Raw genomic sequence first — 21,733 nt, forward strand, 5'->3', positions numbered from 1 at the left:
TATGTGCTGACCATCCGACCTCCCTGATCCGGTCCGATACGCACGGGACCACGCATCGGATCAGATATCACACACCTTCAATTTTTGGCCGATTTCACCTGGTTTTCGGCCCAAAGTGCCGAAATCAGATGAAATCATCCCAAAATCGCATAGTGTATGGGGCCTTAAGTCCCTTATTCAGATCTGATTGCAGTACAAATTTGTTTGGAAAATGGGCAAAACCATGTGCACTGCAGGTGGGGCAGATGTAACATGTGCAGAGAGAGTTAAATTTGGGTGGGGTGTGTTGAAACTGAAATCTAAATTGCATTGTAAAAATAATGCAGCCAGTATTTACCCTGCACAGAAACAAAATAACTCACACAAATCTAACTCTCTCTGTACATGTTACATCTGCCCCACCTGCAGTGCACATAGTTTTGCCCATTTTCCAAACAAATTTGTACTGCGATCAGATCTGAATAAAGGCCTAAATGTGTGAGGAAATTCAGGAGGGTGGGAGCAAAGATATGAAAGGGGAAGAGTACAGGGGAAAACATGGGATATTAGACTGCACCTTCAGGATGATCACTACATTAGCCATCTACTTTATTAGTCAGGAATTTAGTCAACTGAACATAAACAATTTGTAGTTGGTTATTCCTAGCTATGATATATTTTCTCTTGGTATTTTGTAGATTTCCCTTAGATGCATTAGAACTTTATTTTGTTTCCTTATATAACTAAATTCTCAAGATAGAGGGCGGGATGTATTAACATACATCGCCGCCCTTCGCACTGCAGCTGCCGCATATGCACTAACATACAGTATGCGGCCAGCATCGGGTTGCGGTGACGGAGACCCCCGCGATACCTGTGATGTGGGCTGCGGGGGTCTCCGTCACCTCCCGGCGGCTGGCAGCGTCCCCCTGCGTCTCCTCCTCCCCCCTAAAGCCGGATGTCCTCCCGGCTGTCACACCAGGGGGAGGAGGAGATTTTGGAGGACGGGAGGAGGGGGGGGAGGGCGCGCGGACGTCGTACGGCAGGAGGCGAAAGAAGCCCATAGGCTTCTATAGGGTATCGCCACCCAGGGGGTGGCGATACCCAGCCTTGTGAAAACGGGGCGGATGGGGATTGATACATAGGAAAATGCGGTAAAACGGGGGTTTTACGGCATTTTCCCTTTAGTAAATCTCGCCCTTAACATCATGATGTAAACCCTTTTGGGTTTTGTTCTGTTTCTCATACTTTTTATGGTTTCCCTCACAACCTTGTTCTGCTCTCTATTACATATACATGAACAGAGACAAGCTGATCATTGCCCTCTTCCACAGACAAATGAAACACTCCCTAAACATGGTTAATGGGTAGTCTTACCATAGTGCATTAAATGGAGGGGTTTCTTCTGAGCTGATTGATAATGGCTCATTCTGTAGCTCCTCAGAGGGTCTCTGAGTGGATGCTGGTGGGAGAAAATAATTAATGTGATCTTACTGCGAGATGACCCAAATTTGTACTCGGTGAGAGCCTTCAGCTCATTATTAGCTCATTACAATCACTCTCTATAGCCAGTTGCCTTACTCATTTCACTTTAACCTGTCCATTCTGCACCAGCTGCTCAGACAGATCATCAATAACTTAACCTAGAGGTTCCCAAACGCGCTCCTCAAGACACCCCAATGGTCCAGGTATTAAGTATATCCATGCTTGGCCACAGGTGACTTAATTAGTAAGTCAGTCTGATTTAACCATCTGTGCTGAGCCATGGATATATCTAAAACCTGGACCGTTGGGGTGCCTTGAGGACCGTGTTTGGGAACCTCTGACGTAACCATTTATGTTATTAAACTGTTGGACTTGGGCTTCATACTGTCTCCTCTTTAGCGCTTACAAAACTTCCACTTCATTATTTCTAATTCCCTATTAGTATTCTTCAACATTGTTATCTTTGTTCCTTTGTGCTTACAGTATGTCCAACTTCTCTTGTCCCATGAAGTACTACTGAAGAGTCAGATAATTGTTGTTTGTTTGTTTTTTTCATTCATTTTGTTTTATGGTCAGATTTATACTCCACAAATATGAACATTCAATATTCAATGAAATAATCTAATTTGACATCAGTAATTTAATGGACCACTGTGTCATGTGGACACTTTGATGTCCCTCATCACATTAACTGCACTATAGTGGGAATAATGTGACCTTGAGGCACTGTATGACATAATGCAAAGTGGGGCATTGGGTGGCATTATGTTAAATGGTGGCTGTGTGTGGCATGTCAAATGGGGCATTGAAATGTAGCCTAACATAAAGCAGAGATACTACAGTAATGTCATCTGGGTGCAGACAATGTAACATATGAACAGAGGGAACTACAATGTGGCATGATGTGAATTGGGTGTTCTACAATGTGGCATAATATTAACTGCTTGCACTGTGGGCGTGGCATATTGTGAACTGAGACTCTACTATGGCACATTAAATCAAACATTGCAGAGAAAGGTCTCTGTATGCATTGGAGGTCCCTTCAAATTGTGTATATGAAGACTATAAAGTTCCATACCAGAGAATGCAGCCCTGTGGTACAAACACATTTTACAAACACATATTATGCTGATATATTCTACTACATATATGTTTTCAGTTTGCCCGGGAAGATATACATTTGTAGAATATTGACCTAAAATGAACTTTCTATTGTTCATTAATATGTGGATATTTCGGCATGCAAATAATCGCTATATCTTATTGAGGCAACACAACTTTCCTTTTGATAGGAGGCGTTCATATACCACATACCATAATTATCTGTAGTAAAGCAAGGCCTTATTTGAATGACTAAATATTCACATATGTATGTATGGAATGATTAATATTAACTGCTGTTTCTGTTCTTGCAGCCTGAAGAGGAAGCTCAAGAAGCTTTGGAAGAACCTGCCGCTGAACCTCTGCTGGAGCCAGAAGGGGAGAGCTATGAGGAAGCCCCCCAGGTGGGATTATAGTAAGAAACACATACTTAGTGAAAAGTAACATGCATTTTAATCCTAAAAATCCTAATTATCTGCATATGTAGTAGTCAGATTGTAGGAAAACAAGATCTCAGTGCAAAATGTTGAATATGTTTAAACCTAGATCACCACCTTTAGTAAAGCACCCACAACATGGACCTGAAAAATAAGGTCAGCAATGTCACCTGAAGTTTTCTCAGCCAATTACTGAAGTGGGCTCATCAGTGGTCTGTCCAATCCTATTAGTACATAGAAGGCTAAGCGTTCCCTAGTCCTATCACCTTTTACCTCTAGGTGCTTGGTTACTGGAACAATATATTCTTGGAAGATTGGAATGCTATTGCTGCTACTTTTTTATTGAGGTTCTACTGTGTACAAGAACTCTTTAGAGAATTTTGTACTGATTTTTATCCAAGCAGAATATAGGATGTAACATTTCCTATTAAAGGCTTGTTGTAATATGAGACAGTGATAATTCTGTGGTGGTTTTATGAGGCCCAGCTGTTCTCTATTGTCATAGAGAGCCGGTGTAAGGCCACTCTGTACCGTCGGTAACACCAATCTACTTCCCCCCCCAGCCCACACTGCCACCAATACCCACTAGTTGCTTGGTACTTTATCTTTCCCCAAGTACATACACCCTGTACTTACTGAATTGCTGTAAGGGAGTGGTCCAGAGGTCGATTTTTTGCACAGCAACTCCTGCTCTATGTCTGCACCCCCTTACTCCACTTATGTCACACTGATCACTGAAAGGCAGGTGTGTACCCTATCGCTGCCTTGGTGTTTTTGCGTTGTGTTTGCTTCGTGCTCCACATCTGTCTCCCTCATACCTATACTCCTTTTTATTCTAGAGGTGTCCTCAGTCTCTCTGTAGATTCAGAAGTGGAAATGAAGGGGTCAATCCTATTAGGTTTGAAGGGTGCGAGGTGCCATTCGGGTGCCGTTTTCATGTATTTAAATGCTGGCAACGGCACCCGATTCAGCCCGATCTTGTACCCTTTGCTGGGCGGAATTTGCTTAAAATTGCTCCTACCCCTCTGGAGGTGCAAGTGCTTTAAGCTACTTCAGCCTGCCGTAAACTGCGCCCAGTGCCGTGATAATTCACACTTGCGATCATCCCCACCCGTGAATCATTTGCACCAAATAGTATTGACCCCTAAGTTATCTAAAATGGTGCAACCATGTCTTCCTCGTCGTATGGGACCCTCAAGATATTTCAGTGTCCCTGTTTTCCTCTTACTGTACCTGTCTAGACTACTGCCATTTTTCATTTTATCCATTGAGTCTTGCTGTATCCACTGACTAGCTAACTCTAATATCATATTGCAGTATTTCATGTGAGAATAATACCCTTTACACATCAAAGTCCCAGGGATTTGGCTCATGATTCCAAGCCAGGCCAGACCCCTTTCACACTGCGGTTTATTCACTGGTGCAGTGGAACTCTTTCGACATCATCTTCAAGTGAAGGGATCTGGCTCTCCCAATGATGTGAGCGGGACCTGGGTCTAGCTACTTGTATTCCTAGGCCACTGGATTTGGGTTATTCTTTAAGCAACTCTTTCACACTGAGCCGTGACCCTAGCTAACCCGGCAATCACTCTGGTGTAAACGGTGGTGTGAAGGGGCATAAGAGTCAGGTTTCCTTATTGGAAGCAGACTGCTCTATGGCCTCAACAGTTACTAGGGCAGGTAGGAAGGATGCACAGAAGACACAGGAAAGGACAATAAAACATTATCTCTACATCATACAGTATGAAAGGTTTTGATATAAAACAAAACAAATCCAGAAATATAAGGCAATACATCAGCCTGGCCAGACAAACATTTCGCCATAGCAACTGCCAAAACTTTTTGCTTCTTAATCCTATAACACCTTCATTCCAGGAATCAGAATTTGAGGCACACATAATTCATGTTTCAAGACAGAGCTGTTGTGCAAAATATTAGGAAGGCTGGAGTCATTTAATTATAAGTGGAACATTTCACTCGAGCTGTGGCGATTGTTTAAGTATGATTAAATGATGTCAATAATTAATCACATCCAGGTGCAGAAACTTCTGTCTGCCAATAAACCCCATGGAAAAGCTGAAATTAATAATACAACTTCAATACTATTTGCAAGTATAATGTAGCTGTAGTCCTGGAAATAACCCTTTCCTTGCTGATGGATACATGCCCCGTTTCATGCAAAATGAAGATACTGTAAAGTAATGTATGTCAATTGCATGTCAGTAGCTGAATATAATTTTGACACATACACATTTTTTCCCCACACTCGCTTTGGTACTTGTGTAGTTTCACGGCGCCAGTATGGCGCCGTGCGTCTGAGTCCCCTTGCGGGCTCGGTGGCTCGCTACGCTCCCCACGCTATTTAAAATCAACTCCATGCCAACATGGATAGTGGAGGTATGAACTATCCATGTTAGCATGGAGTTAAGTTACTTTTTTTAACATAGTTTGTGGCGAGCGTAGAACCCGGAAGTAGCACGGCGCCATGCTGGCGCCGTGAAACTACACAAGTACCCTCGCTTTATATAACATGCTGAAGTCATCACAGTCATTGTGACCAAAGTCATAAAAAAACCAACAACGGTGTTTAATGTTTTTGTTTCCTTAGAGCCTACAGTTACAGGTTGTGTCACCCATATCCGAAATGCTTGGGAGCAGAAGTTTTTTAGACTTTTCTGTTTTTTTAAATATTTGCATACTAAAATGGGATATCAGTGGGCTGGGGCCAAAGTCTAGCAACAAAATCTATGTTTTATGCATACCTTATACACATAAAGCGATGGTGGTCGAACATCGTGTGATGTGGTAGGCACACGCACATCCAAGGTTGCTCAGAGCAACCTTAGATGTGCATGTGCACTCTGAGGGAAGTGGGAGGGCAGCTGACATCCGGTGATGTCAGCTGCCTGCCCCCTGCACCCGCGTCATCGGCCCATTTGCATGGGAATGCCCAGAGTTCTCAAGGGAATGCCATAAAACGCTGGGCATTCCCATTTGCAAGTGGAACGGCCCACCAATCCACGCCCTTCTCCACCCTAGGGTTACCACCTCATACCCTTAATTCCGGACACATATTAATTACACAGGATCTGTGGCTGGCTGACTTCAAGACTCCGTTTCACCTGGATTTAAACTGCCACAGAACCTGTGTAATTAATGTGTCCGGAATTAAAGGGATGAGGTGGTAACCCTACTCCACCACACCAAAAACAATCTTTTTGCTGTGGACACATGTGGCTGGCATATGCACGTGCGCAGAAATGATCCTGCGCATACGCCCACCATCGATGCCCTTGCGAATATTCTGGTCCGTGCGAACGGACCTGAATAAGGGCCTTGATCACAAAGTTTGGACAAAACCATGCTGCACTGCAGGTGGGGTAGATGTGAGAATTGCAGAGAGAGTTAGATGTGGGTGGGGTGTGTTCAAACTGAAATCTAAATTACAGTGTAAAAAAGCAGCCAGTATTTACCCTGCTCAGAAACAAAATAACTCACCCAAATCTAAGGGAGCATGCACACAGGGCGATCTTAGCCCTACTTGTAAGTGATCTGTCTAGATTGCTTAGAAATTAAGCATGGATTGCTCTGTGTGTATGCCCAGGAGCGACGAAGATGCGTGGTCCCATGTGTCACCATCGACTGACTACATCTCAGCAGGTAGGGGGGGTTCTGAGTACCCAGAAACTCCCCAGGTATCTAAGGGGCCTAGCCTGAAAGCTGAGGGTCCCCTCTTTCCATGGGTACACTAATTTAAAAAATCGGCTCTGGGGAACCGGAGATATCTGACTTCAAAGCAGTGGTCCCCATCCAAGCCTGTTAATTGCTCTCCCCAGTCAGATATTTCAGGTTCTTACTGACTTAGAGTTTTTCTGAGGGTACAGTATATTCCACAAGCTAGGACTCTACCCCTTTGATGGACACTAGTAACTTGTCTCTACTGTTCCCAGAACCAGAGATATCAGCCTTCCAGCAGCTGGTTACTGTTCCAGCTCCACACACCTGGTATGTAGTTTTATATTCTCATTGTGAGATTGCTCTGCCTCCTGAACTCTGATCCACTAGTCCTCAATACCATTTGGTAGGTGGGATTCTCTAATTCCATTAAAAGTTAAGAAATCTAGTTCCGGGAACTGGAGATATCTGCAGTCAAGCAAGCTGTCCTCCCACCAGAAAATTATGAATAATAAGCCCACTCCACTATACACCCCTCCTCCGCGTATTAAACATCCTCTACCACCCTGGGAGTTATGTATCAGGACCCCTTCATTCAGCCCAATGCCCCCTTCTCCCACCCCATCTCCCGCCATCTGTACATTAAATGGGTAATAAGTGGAAATTACTGATCCAGGCCCTACATGCTGAGCGGTTGATATAATAACCCCTACCACCAGCGGACATCAAAGCTTACGCTCATAGCACCCCCACCCCCCACCCCTACTGCTGGAGGATAGGTAGGGGCCCCAATGCATAGCTATGCCCAGGGGTCTACACTGCTGTTATGTGTGTGTGTGTATGTATATATATATATATATATATATGTGTGTGTGTGTGTATATTATTATTTATATGCATTTGGTCTATCTATAATACTTTAACTGACCCGGAATATACTGGGTCACCTAAGTGTCCTTCTCCGTGCTTTGCTCCGCCCCTCTCTGGAAACCCCCTTCTGAAAATCCTGCGTTTACCCCTGATGTTAGTACAAATTGCCCATACACACATCACTACGTGTGTATGGGCAATATAGCTGCTAGGGAAGCACAAGGGCAATTTCCCTAGCCTACAAAGGTATCAGTATCTTAAGTCATGCTAAAAAATTTGGGATTTTGGCATGTTTAAGATATTGGATGGTTGGATATGGGAGACTCAACCTGTGACAATTTCTCCACTTTAACATTGATATTTGCATATTAAGGTAATGATCACTGTTAAGATACTGAGGTATAAAATGATATATTTCTGCAAAATTATACATGCTTCTTATTACATAAATGACAGTTAAATTACATTTAATTTTACATATAGAATTTTGAGAGGCATTCCTTTGTGATAAAGGGAGGAATATAGAATACATAAGTTTGACGTAAGCTAGAGAACATTTATCACTGGTGTCACAAGGAAGGAGTGGGAGGTGCTGGATGCACCCAAGTGTCTCCCTTTCGGGGGTGACACCAACATGCCCCCTCCTCCGCAGTGACAGGAGCCATGTGCTGCAATGTGAGATAATCGCTTTCTGATAGGCCATGCCCCATAGTGATAGCTGCAATGCCACGCCCTTTTTTTGCTATTTAGGACCCAATGGCTGATTGTCATTTGCGTAAATGCATTACAACCAGCCAACTAGTTGGATGGTTGGAGTAAAGTTGGTCGGGTGTACAGTCAGCTAGAGGGTGCATTGAGGATCTAGTTTGAGAACCAACACTCTAGTAGATTGTATGTAATTCACAGCTGACAGTGAATTTCTGTCGAAGCTAAATTGAATAATGTTAAATATTAAGGGATGATTCAGTGCTGTTAACAAAATGGTTCATCAGCAGCAGGTATCTGTGCTTGCCCTAAAGACCCCTGATTGTCATATATGTGCCAGAGCTGCATTGAGGGAATATATACTTACTACGTCAGTCAGGCCATTCCCTTCCTACGTTCCCCCTTTCCAAGTGTAATATGGCATAAGTGGAAGATAAGTCTGCATTTGTGCATAGAGTCTGTATCCTTCTCACTGTGAACTTTCATGGGGCTGGTCCGTTCAGACAGGGCCGGTGCAAGCCCCCCGCCCGCCCCAGGCAAAAACCCCACGCCTCCCGCCCGGGGGGGGTGAGGTGGTCGACACAAATATGGCACGGGGAGGGGGGTTTGCGGGCGATACTGCAGCAGACACCCGCACCCCCCGGAGCGCTGTACCTGCAGTAGCTGATATGCAGCTTCCGGGTGCTGCGAGTCCCAATCGTCCTCTCCATCTTTGCTGAATCCCCCCAGCAGGGAACCGGCGGCTTGTGCGGGGGCAGCGTCTCCATCCTCGCTGAAATCCCCCCAGCAGGGAGCGGGCGGCGCGCGGGGGGCAGCGTTCATTCACGCCGGGCGGGATGGGATGCTTTCTGGTACCTCTCTATGGTACCTTGGCAGTTCAGTACCGCCCTCCAGTGGCCGGCACCCTAGGCACATGCCTAGTCCTGCCTAGTGGTGGCGCCGGCCCTGCGTTCAGACAATTCACATTGTGCAAACTGGCTTAAATGGAACTCACTGTTATTAATTTATTAACAGTTTCTTATATAGCGCATACATATTCCGCAGCACTTTACAGAGAATATTGGAACATTCACATCAGTCCCTGCCCCAATGGAGCTTACGTCATGTACACGCACATACATTCATTCTAGGGTAAATTTTTTGTTGGGAGCCAATTAGCCTACCAGTATATTTTTGGATTGTGGGAGGAAACCGGAGTACCCGGAGGAAACCCACGCTAGTATGGGGAGAATATACAAACTCCGCACAGTTAGAGCCATGGTGGTCCTCAGTGCTGTGAGGCAGTAATGCTAACCATTACACTGTCTTTACTGCTCCACTATTAAGCCATTATTGAGAACTGAACACGTGCACATCCTGAGATAGAGCTGTTTCTTTGATATTCTTGATATGGTCAATCAGGCACAGCAATTTCTGAAAATGCTGGAAGTTTTGCCTTTATGTGGGGTAATGAAAGAACACGATTAACCCCCTTACAATCTATACAGCATGTAGAACCTACGGCATGCACAATGTAACTATTGTCATTTAATCAGAAGTTGCTGTATTACATTTGATTCTGATGCCAATTAGTTGCTGTATTACATTTGATTCTGATGCCACTCAAGCAGTTGTAATCTATGAACACTTGTGAGTCCCGATGCATCCACACCCAGAGAGAACATGTTCAGCCAAGACACATCTATTAATAGAGAATTCCGCTGTGTTATTTCATTCCCTGCCTCTCCCTCTGGTGGATACTGATGAAACCTCACACTGCAGAACACATTTACACTCACAGGTTTTATTTTTAACATTATTCCTCTAGCGACCACTATCAAATCCCTAATTACTTATTTCAGATCCACACACCTGTTTGTTAGGCTGCCCGCCGGACGATCGAGCGCACACACCCCTTCGCCGAGTGGCAGCGGCTTCATGCGCTTACACATTCATTCACATGCAGCTCTATGGGCAATTTTTTTTTTACCCATTCACAAATAAAAGTCTGTCACAAGTGTCTTTTATTTGCCACAGACATAGCCCAATTCGGGGCGGCCTAGGGTTTCCTCCTCATTCCTTTAATTCTGGACACTTATATTAATTATTATAGTAATTACGCAGGTTCTGTGGTTGAACCAGGTGAAATGGAGTCTTGAAGTCAGCCAGCCACAGAACCTGTGTAATTAATATGTGTCCAGAATTAAAGGAATGAGGTGGTAACCCTAGGGCGGCCATGCGACGCCAGCCACCTGCCCCGAGCAGGCTTTGACACACCAGCATTCGCATTGAGATGCCCAGCGTTTTTATGGGCACCCCCACTGCTTTTCTGGCTACGCACAGGAAATTCTGTGCTTTTCCATGTGACAGCCTCCGCCCGCCCCTTATCCATCCAAACACCTCGCCAAGTCTGATACTTTGCACATTGCGTCTGTACATGCATATTTTCGCCCATACGCATGCGCAGACCCAAAACATCGGTCCCTGGACCAAATGCACAAAAGAGTGAGCCAACCTGAATCGCCCTGTTACTGCGGGATCTGATTACATGTTTCTAATTTTCAACATCATTTAGGATAATTATGGACCATGGTATTTTTCAATGCATTTGCTTAGGACATGTCTTGAATTTATATGATCTTAGTTACTATATATACAGTTACCAGTGAGTTTTAAAGGTTAGCAGTTTGATTTACTTATTATATGATTTTTATATTATTCTAATCCGTTTTATAGTCAAAACTCACCAACTTTGCAGCACTCCACCTGTGTGTGTAAATTTGTCTCTGATGCTAGCCAGTGCCTCCCCAACCATTTACCGCAACACACGTCACTGGCACATGTTACATCGTATTGTCTAATCTGATGTGCACCACATTGCACATCGCATTGTTACTTACTGTATGACATGCAGCACATCAGATGAACAATGTGAGTAACACCTTACACTATACAATGGTCAGTGGCGTAAGTTCATACCAGGTGCCCGGAGGCGACAAAGATTTTAGTGCCCCCCCCACACACACACCCAACTACACATACATAGCATAGCATTGGTTACCCCACCATACACTACAGTTAGTATTGATGGCTCCCAGATCCTACAGACAGCACCTGTGACCCCCAGACACCACGGATAGCATGACAGTCACACACATGCATGCATACATACATACATACATACATACATACATACTGTACATACACCTATGCATACATTAACTCACATATATACATAGTCAAACACATGTATGCATACATATACAGTCACACCCATGCACACATTTATACAGTATAATAGTTACACACACACACACACACACACACAGATATATACATAGATACAGTTACACTCACCATGCTGCCGAAGGGCCTGCCGTTTAGCCCCGCCCCCTTTTCGGACTCCTTCTTTGGAGCCTGCTACTGGCTGTTTCATGAAACTCTTGGGAGGCTGGGGAAGGGGCTGAGCTGAGATAACCAGCTCTAGCTCCTTCCTGATCTGGCTGCTGCAGAAACTAAAAGTAAACTGAGCCTCTGGCAGCAAGGGCTGCTGGGAGCTGTACGAGTTCACTTTCAGTTTCATCTCCTGCAGTGTAGTGTGTCACCGTGACCCGGCTGCTGCTGCTTCAGCTTTGTAAGTGGACTTTGGAGAATACTTGTCCTGACTTCTAATAGTTGTGGGCTGTGCTGGCTCCTTCTCTGCTTTGACAACTGCAGCAGCGGGTGGTTACCGCTCACTGCAGAAGTCAGTCTATAGGCTCCTGGTGTCGGCTCCTCTGTGCCCCCCCTAGTGGCTAACGCCCGGCGGCCAATGTCTCCATTGCCTCCGGGAGTTACGCCACTGACAATGGTCATGCAGATTGGTCAAAACTACCAGTATTGTATAATATATGGGTTCTTGTTTCCTATAACAGCCACACCTATGTTGATCGGGTCGGTCGCATCGCATCGATCGCATCGCATTCGACCAAATCGCATGCGATGCGACCGACGCGATGGTCCCGATTTTTACATTGATTGAAATGTGAATAGGGTCCCTGGGACCCTATTTTACATTGGATTCAATGTAAAAGTCTCCCCAGACCCCAATTTTAACCCCCTCAATGGCACCCCACGATTGACGCTAACCCGAAGCGTAGCGAGCCCGCGAGGGGCGGCGGTACGCATCCTCCGACCTTTTCATACCCCTACTATCCACGTCGCCATGGAGTGGAGAATATAAAGTGTGGCAAGCGCAGCGAGCCACCGAGCCCGAAGTGTGGCGAGCGCAGCGAGCCCCGCGAGGGGACGTGTATAACTTCACAGGTATACGCGTCCCCTCGCGGGGCTCGCTGCGCTTGCCACACTTTATATTCTCAACTCCACGCCGACGTGGATAGTAGGGGTATGAAAAGGTCGGAGGACGCGTACCGCCGCCCCTCGCGGGCTCGCTACGCTCACCACGCTTCGGGTTGGCGTCAATCATGGGGTGAAGTTCACAATGGGGGGGGCATATACAATGAGAAATGGGCCATATTGGCCCATTTCCCATTTTTTTCCCGATTACAATGTTAAAAATATTTTAACATTGAACCCTATGGCAAAATCGGGTGCATCGCGTCGGTCACGTTGCGTGCCATGTTAATGCACCCGACCGACGCGATGGACCCGATTTTGCCTTTGCCGGCAAAATGGACCTGATTTCAAATGAAATCGGGTCCATCGGGGGTAATCGTGTACCTTAAGTTAAGGTACACGATTACCCCCGATTGTGGCCGTTCTAGGAAACAAGTACCATATATTGTATAGCATGTACCCACCTTTAAAGTAAAAGTAGGTTACATTTGAGTGTGGATTATTCAATAGACCGTGTCTATACAGACAGTCAATAGGTCTACCCCAAAAGGTCGACATGGTCAAAAGGCTGACATTTTGACCACGTCATTCTTTTGACCCCATTGAAATATTGCATGTCGACATTTTGGGGTAGACTTATTGACTGTCTATCTAGACACTGTAGATCTTTCAACAGAAACCATTTCCACATGATGTTGCACAAAAATCAAGGCTTTGCTATATGTAATAACTAAATATTTTAAATATGGAGTGTCTCTTTTCCAAAAACGGAGTATTCTGGACTCGATATATAATAGAACATAGAGCTCTAAAACTTAGAGCAGTGGTTCTCAAACTCGGTCCTCAGAGTTCCCCCACAGAGTTCACATTTTCCAGGTCACCCGGCAGGTGCACAGCTGCACTCATTACGCATTGACACATTTTAAAAGATCCACAGGTGGAGCTAAATAAAAAAGGGGAAGACTAATTGGGCCAAGTGGTTCGTATCTGCCGTCAAATTCTGTTTCTTCTTTCAAACAATTTTATTGGTTGCAACGCAATATTCTATGTTTCTTATTACTGTAGTTCACTTATGATTCTGTGGGGAGACCTGCAAAACATGCACTTGTGTGGGGTCCTAAGGACCGAGTTTGACAGCCTGTGACTAAGAGCATACTAAAGTGCAGAAAGTTAAAGTTCCAGCCAATCGGCTCCTATCTACCGTTACAGGCTGTGTTTGAAAAATGACAGTTAGGAGCTGACTGGCTGTTACTTACTCTCTCTCCACTTTATTTCACTTTAAGGCTCAGTATATCTCCCCTAAGTTCTAAGGACCCCTGTTATAGTAGTTGTGCTTCCGCTGACTATTGTTTGCTCTTTGTTACAGGATGATTACCAGGAATATGAACCAGAAGCATAACATCCCTACACTCTGGACCTAGCCACCAGCAGCATCAGCAGCACAAAGATAGCTATAATAAAGATACTAATAATATCCCCGTCTCCTGTGCCCTGTCCTTTCCCCAGAGGAGCGTGAAGTCCACCCCTTCTCTTCCCCCGAGAAGGGAGCTCTTCCTTTACTCCACCTTCAGAGAGCCTCATGTGAAGTGATCTTTATGTATGGTAATTCCTTAGCGTTGAGTCATAGTTCAAACAAAACTGGTGTTTAAAAAAAAAAAAAAAAAAAAAAAAGCCCTTTGTAATGTATGAACCCATGAATGCATTGTAATTGTCTTTGCAGTCCCAGTGCCCCCGGGGAATTATATCTGTTTCCCTCCCAGAAAATAATTTCCGGGGGTTTTTAGTGAATTTTGTCTCCCATAATTCAGTTTCTTTTGTTCTGGTCTGTAAAGCTTGTTCTATGTAGGGGGGCCTGCAACCGTCTGCAACTGAATAAGCAGATCATTTCTTGCGTCTACCTACATAATTAAAGCATGTTTTAACTTTTTATATCGAGATGGTGGAAAACACCGACAAATGTTTCTTTTTTTAATTAACTAAGTGGCTTCCATCAATCCTGCAACTCTGCACTTCCTTGGAAGTCACAGAGTTAAGTGAAAAACACAAAAAAAAAATGTAGCTGTGGATGACTGACCTTTGACATAGTTTATTCAGTGTTCTAATGTGATATTTATTTTGCTGTTGTTTTTTATACACATATACACACATTACAAATATATAAATGGTTTAACTTATTTGTGAAAAATCTGTGAGAATCCATTCAGAATCTTTTCAATGTCCTTGTGTTCCAATAATTTTGCAAAAGGAATAAAAAAAACAAAAAGAATCAATCAAATCTGTGTTATTATTTTCTTTATGTTGCATGATCAATACAATGGGGGTATACAGTAAGGATCTCAAAGCAAAATCTTTTTTTAAATAGGAAAAACTATGTGCACTGCAGGTAGGGCAAATGTAACGTGCAGAGAGAGTTAGATTTGGGGGGTGTGTTTAAACTGAAATCTAAACTGCAGTATAAGAATAAACAGGGGCGGATTGGGAATTAAAACCAGCCCGGGAAATATCTTGGAGCAGCCCTAATGGGGGCGGGGCAGCAATGTTGCGCACCCAATTTTTTTGGGGCGTGGTCTATTTCACAGAGGCCACACCCCATTTTTGCAGCTGTGGGGGCTTGGCTAGTGGCTCTCTGAGCTGCTGGCTATGTCCCCAGCCCCTCAGGCTGCAGAATAGGCGCATGCGTACAGCGTCTATTCTGCAGCCTGTGGGGCTGGGGAGATAGAGACGGAAGGGAGGGGGAGGGGGAGGGGGGGTGACAGGGGGTCTCCCAACTGAAAAAAAAAATCACCCAAAAAATAGCAAGACAGCAGTCTAGTGCATCAACGTTTCGGGCATGTGGCCCTTTATCAAGACATGACAATCAATGCAATGATACTCACATATATAGGGGAGTGTGAGGGCAGGAGCACCTCGTGCAGCCATCACCTGCTACGGCACCCGGCGGGCAGTAGATGACGACATCAATGCCACTTGTCGGGGAGCCCGGGGTCACCAGGGGGCGTGAAGGAAAGGAGATCACCATGGAAACCACAGACTCTGAATAAGGCGTCCGTGTCAGTGAATGTGCGCTCCGGCAGTGGCTAGCCAAGGGGGAGCAGGAGAGACGAGAACGGGAGAGGCCCAGGGATGGAAAGTCCATTGCCGGCTCGTGATGTTTGCATGAGAGCTCGCGGGGACATCCTGGTGTCTGTGAATAAACATACACACAGAAACTGTCAAATATGCTGGCCAATAAACACATGTACACAATGTAGCCAAATGTATATAGATGCCGACATCATTAGAACTAGAGAAATACAGAGTCTCATAAATTAAAACAAATGAGAAAAGCAAAAACTGCCACTGTCCGCTGGCACAGTGCGGGGAAGGAAAAGATATAATAAGTGTGCACCCAGCAAGTGTGAAAACAGGTAACTGTGAAAACTGAAAAGTGCCAAACCAAGGGAGATTATGTGAGTGATAAGAACGTGATCGCTGGTGCGGGAAAAGGAGCAGAACAGCATGTGAATAGGGGATGGGGTGACTGACTTGGGTGCTGAAACAGGTCTGAGAGGAGGGGAGAGGAGCGGAAAGCCAAGGAAAGTGCCGACTACAGATGTGGAAGCGTGCAGAGAGCAACTGCGTGGGAAAATGGAATGCGCATGGAATGTGGGTGTAAAAGATGTGGAAGCGGAGAAAGTGTGTGGAAGATGTGGGTGGGTGTGGGAGCGGGTATCAGTGGAACAGATGTCAGTAGATAGAGCGAATGTAGGAGCAGAGGTGGAATGTCATGAGGAATGCTAACTCCGTCTCAATGCTAGTGACATAGAGACAGTGTCGGCTGTGTGTAAGCAGTGGGGGGGGGGGGGGGGACCGAGGGAATGTGTCAGGTATGGGACACACTGGAACCTAGTGCATGGACATGAGAACCAGAATGTGAATGGTGGGTGGTGTGATGGGTGCAATTGCAGATGGAGGGAGGAGGGGGGGAATAGCTGAGGGTGGAGGTGAAAGATGCAGAGGGTGAGATGATGATGTGGGAACAAAGTGCACAGAACGGACAGGGCAGATATAAACACGAAGTCAGGACATAACATTAGCACAACAGCTTACGAGGGAGCATAGGAGTGCGCAGCCCATTTTATTAGGGGGTGCACCGTCAAAGGGGTGTGAGTAGCTCCGCCTATTGGGCATGTCTATCATCACCTATCAGGCGTGTCTTCTGTCATCTATTGGCAGTCGCTACAATAAAAAGTCTCTCAGCCACAACATAATCTCCTGCCTGTTTCAGTTTTCATCTTCTAATTACTCTGTGTAACACTAACAGTACATGCAAATAAAGTCATACACATATATGGATGACGCAGGTATGTAGTAATATGACAATGGTTTAGTACAATTACCAATGCAAACACACATTATTGTTTGATGGGCGCTTCTTTAAATGGAATACAGTTCTAAAAAGCAAAAGTCTTTGGTTAAAGGTATTGCTGGTATTGCTAGAGGCAGGGAGGTGTTCATAGGGGTGGGCACAGCATTAGGGGGTGCCTGTGCACCCCTAACACTCGATGTGCACACACCTATGCGAGGGAGACCAAGTCAGGAACTGGGGCATGCGAACATGCACATAAGAGGTAGGAGGGAGGCCAGGGGAATTTACAAGAAACATGAGAATGGATATATCTAAAAATATATATACGAGTAGAAATATATATATATATATATATATAAAAATATATCTATATATATATATATATACTAGGTGATTCATCGCGCCCTACGGGCGCTCTTCACACCGTCGTATGGGGCTTTGCCCCCTTAACATGTGAACGCATTTATTGCGTGAAATATAATTTCTATTTTACTGCAGGTGGGGGATGTGTGCATGTAGTGTTGCCTTGGCTGGGTGCAGGGGTAGTGTCGGTTGAGGAAGTGTGCGTGCAGGAGTGGTGTAGGTGGGTGCCTGAGTACGACGGGTGTGGGAGTTGTAGGTGTTGTTTTTGCATAGGTGGGGGAGGGTGTTTGTTGGTGGTGTGGGTGGGTGTGGTGCGGGTGTACTGTGGGATGTGGAGCTTCAGGGGCAGGGGTTCCGCATGTGTGTGGTGTATGTGGTGTAGGGGTGGGTGTGGGGGTGGTGAAGTTGTTTGCGGGATGGTTGGGAGCGATGGTGGCGGTGGGGTTTGAGGGATGGACGTGGGGTTGTCGTGGGTGAGAGACGGGGTTGCCTTGTGTGGGTGCTCTGTGGTGGTTAGGTGCAGGGGTGCACTGGCTTAGTGATGGACAGTTGCGGTGCTGGTGTGGGAGGTTCGGGTGGGTTGGTAGGGTGGGTGGGGGGAGGATTGCTTGCATGGTCAATGGAGTTTTGCCACTGTAGTAGGTCCAGGGTGAGAACAGGAAGGGGCTCCATATTTTAGCCCCCACCTGCGGCTCTTGTAGCTGCTGTCCCAGTACGCAGTCCAGCAAGACAGCTGGCATCGCTGCTTTGTGTGTCTCCCGTTTTGTCCCTTCTGTGTGTGACGATTGCAGTAGTAGCAGAGAAGTGGAGGATTGTGTGAGACAGGGAGCGTCTCTTTCCAGCGGCACTATAGGTGAAGCACCCCATACTGTACTTTCCTGCCCGGGGAACTCGCACGCAGGTCCACACACACACATTAGCGCTAGCGTTTGGGGGGTGTTGCCGCTATCTGGAGCCACGCCCCTCATAGGTTAGAAGGGACGGCTCCATGCAGTGATGAAAGGCAGGTCGGTGCGGGTCCCCCGGGCAGTATTGTAGTGGCGCAGGAGGGCAGGAGCGTGGGTGCAAGTGAGCAACATGTCAGCGGGTGTTCCCACTGACAGCAGCGCAGCGTGGTGCACAGTGAGCGGTGGCGATAAGAGGCTTCCCCCACTTACAGTGGCGGGAGCTTATGGGGGTGTGGACGTTACCTGGAGGCACGCCCAAAAATCGGTGCAAGGGCACGCCTCCAACGGTGATGTGACGGGACCTGCGTGCGTGTCCCCCTTGTATGAAGAATGCACACATTCCGTCAGGGAGGGCACTGTGCGAGCGCTCTTGCGGGGCTCAGTGCACAGTAAGCAGCCGGAGTCAGCGTGCGCATGGCTTCGGCACAGTGTGTGTGCGGAGCGTGTTCCCGCGAGAGTGTCTGTGTGACGCGACACTCTGACTGCCCTGAGCGCAGGAGCCGGGGTACAACGACCGGGACCGTGCTGGTGGTATTTGTTTGAAGGTGTGCGTTAGGTGGGTCAGGTGGGCATAGCATAGGTGTGGGTTAGGTAGGGTTACCTTTCTCTTATATATTTGGCTATGGCTACGATTTTGCAGGCTGGGTGGTGTGTGACCCCGCCCAGCGTTAGTGCCGCAGATGAGAGACATTCGGGGGGGGGGGATCTGAATGTCACATGTCTGCCTATGGGGGGGGGGCTGAGCTGAAGGGGGATCTGAGTTGACAGACACAGTGAGTCTGTATGCCCTAATGCAGACAGCAGCCAGTCAATGTCAGCCTTCTATTGGCTGTCGATCTAGTCACTGTCGTCCTTTGATCCATACCCTATAGCCAGCAGTGCAGTAGACTCTGAGCACCAGTGTTGCAAGTAAGGTGGTACGGGGTGGTACGGAGTACCTGTAAGAAATATGTTGCAGGTACGCAGTACCACTTACCTCTGATCCACTGTCATTTCTATTTTCATTTTAAGTCTAAATATAATGCATCCGCAGCCCGCCCACCCAGCGTTATGATTGGTGCTGTATGCAGCTACCGGCTACTGCTGATTTAGCCTATCACACTGACAGGCATCAGCAGCACCGACAGCATGAAGAGCAGGCTCCACTATTGTAAGCACAAGCTGCCCGGCTCTCCCCCAAGCAAGAGCCAACCCACCCCCAGTCATTCCCTGTTTCTCATTCCCTGTCTCCTGTGTCCACGCCTCTATTGTCATTTAGTCACTCCTCTAGCTTTGTGTGACCACGCCCCCTGATGACACATGACCATGCCCATTTTTGGTGGAGGCTATCAGTACCACCAAGAAAAAAATTCTACTTGCACCACTGCTGAGCACTAGGTTCAATAGAGGACCTTAAGGCTGTCCCAGAGTCTACTGCACATGTACAGATCTCCAGGATTCCCAGTGATTACTGCGAGTGCACGAAACACAAGGAAAATGGCCGCTGTGCTGTTTCTCTGATGACTGCTGCAGCACAGCTACTGCAGACTGAGAACTCCATTTGAATAAAATGGGAGCACAGTGTTCAGAATGGACTCGTATGGACCACACAAACATAGAACCCGTTATAAATACACCAGTGGCTATAATCACTAAAGGCAACTGAGATGATCTGACCAATCAGCCAACTAAAGCTGCTACATACTTGCCTACTTTTGAAAACTAATTTCAGGGAGATTATAGTTGAGGGGGCATGTCAGGCTCCACCCAAAGGGCGTGTCTAGCTCCATATAAGGAGAGATTGTGAAAAGAGATTGTGAACGTGGCACCTAGAAGCGTGGGTGTGTACTGCTACATTTGAGAGGAATCTTTTAAAATGATTTATATGCAAATGTAGATGAACCCAAAGCAGTTAGTAAGAGATACTATACTTGGTATAGTGCTGGGAAATGGGGCTGATGATTCAGTGTAAATATCTGTCTCTAATTCCTTTTTTACCCCAAAAATGTAACAGTGTAATGTGGGTTAGGTGACATGAGGGAGATTGGTAGACTAATGAGGGAGAGAGGGAGATTGATGCTATGTCAGGGAGTATCCTGCAGAATGCAGGAGGGTAGGCAAGTATGAGCTGCTATCATGAACTGTAATGTATCGGGGGAAAATATCAATTAACCATTTGCTGCCAAATGGACAATATATGATATATGTATCTACAGCTCTGGGTGCAGAGCGGATGTTTATTTATACACAAGTAAAACAATAATCAACAAATCTAAAATAATGACAGAGACCTATTGGTGAGGAAAATCGCCAGGGTTACTAATTACTAGCTGAAGTACCCGGCGATACCCAAGGTTAAATGTTAAATGATCAAGTTGTTAAGTTATCAATGAGTTCGGTGTAACTGTCACCATAATAGTAATAATTAGCAGCTCTTCCAACACACCCATGAGGTGGCTGCTCAATGTCGTTTTTTTTGTGGGGTGTCGCCAGTAGCCCTAATCCCCAGCTTGTTACCGTCAATTCCCTCCAGTTTTTAGAATAGAAAAATGATTATAGAAACTGGGAGGGATCAGGAACAAGTCTTTACAATCATTAGATTGTTTTCAGAAAAGTTATATAAAAAAAGAAAAGGATTAAAAAAATGTAAAAATTTATTAAATGGGAACTTACCGCTTTAGACCTTTGATCTTACATTTTGGTGGTTCTGATTTGCTGGGGAGCCATCAGGTGAGGTGGGAGAGAACGTCCAGGCTGAAGAGTCCCTCGCGGCACAGAGGGCAGGTGTTGGTGACCTTCAGCCATTCTGTTAGACAGGGAACATGGAAGGTGTGGTGACAGTGTGACAAAGCCATTTCCGTACCTACCTCAATGTCAGAGATGCAGATGGTGCAGTTCTCTGGTTGCTCTCCTTCCGCAATGGTGTGCCTGCAGAAGGTGGGGAGGCGGGGCTTGAATAACTGTGTCACGGCCGCGGTTAGGACGCGCCGCTCACCTGTTCATCTCCGGCGGAGCGCGGCGGAGCGCGGCGTCTAGGTCTTCCGGCTGCGACCATCCTTCTGGGGCCTGCGGCACACGCGTCCAGCATGAGAGCTAACCAAAGTTGTTTGTCTCCAGTCCGGTCGCCGCCATGTTGTTGTAGCCAGCCAATGGTTCAGAACCCCAGTTCAGCTCCTCCCATCCAGATCTGCCCTGGGGTATAAAGCAGAGCCCTCTGGGGCATACAAGCGCCAGTGCTTTGTTGTCAATCCCTGTGGAAGAAGCTTCAGCCTGTGCTCCTGCCCTTGCCCTGTGATATCTTTCATCCCTGTCTTCGTTACCTGCAGTTCAACACCTGATACCTGGATACCTGCATTTGCATTCTGCTTCCAGCCCTTACAGAGTCACACCTGTTTCCTGGACTTTGCAATTGCATCCTGCCTCCAGCTCTTTCAGGTTTGCTACAGTGTCTCAAGCCTCTGCACATGCTTCAGCCCTGCGTGTCGGTTGACACATCTACACGCCTGCTGTCGACCAGTTGCATCTACTGC

General features: G+C 46.3%; 2 protein-coding genes across 4 annotated transcripts in view; one reads left to right on the top strand and one right to left on the bottom strand.

The window, feature by feature from the left end:
• Positions 1-12,058, bottom strand: part of LOC146074248 (uncharacterized) — a 65,678-nt gene extending 53,620 nt beyond the window's left edge. Inside the window, exons 1-2 of the mRNA XM_083182142.1 lie at positions 11,589-12,058; positions 1,357-1,441 (exon numbers count right to left, since the gene is read on the bottom strand). Of these exons, the coding sequence (XP_083038268.1) occupies positions 1,357-1,441; positions 11,589-11,814 (311 nt within the window). The 5' untranslated portion in view covers positions 11,815-12,058. The remainder of the gene's footprint in view (positions 1-1,356; positions 1,442-11,588) is intronic.
• The window catches only part of SNCB (synuclein beta), a 70,731-nt gene extending 55,890 nt beyond the window's left edge, over positions 1-14,841 (top strand). For 2 of the 3 annotated variants that reach the window (XM_083182140.1, XM_083182139.1), the window contains 2 exons: positions 2,880-2,969; positions 13,933-14,841. In XM_083182140.1, coding sequence (XP_083038266.1) covers positions 2,880-2,969; positions 13,933-13,965 — 123 coding nt within the window. In that variant the 3' untranslated portion in view covers positions 13,966-14,841. Of the gene's footprint in view, positions 1-2,879; positions 2,981-13,932 lie in introns of all 3 variants that reach the window. The other variant, XM_083182141.1, reaches the window with a different exon arrangement.
• Positions 14,842-21,733: the final 6,892 nt, after the last annotated feature.

This window comes from Crinia signifera, chromosome 4 (assembly GCF_055691185.1).
Source record: "Crinia signifera chromosome 4, ASM5569118v1, whole genome shotgun sequence".
NCBI lineage: Eukaryota > Metazoa > Chordata > Amphibia > Anura > Myobatrachidae > Crinia > Crinia signifera.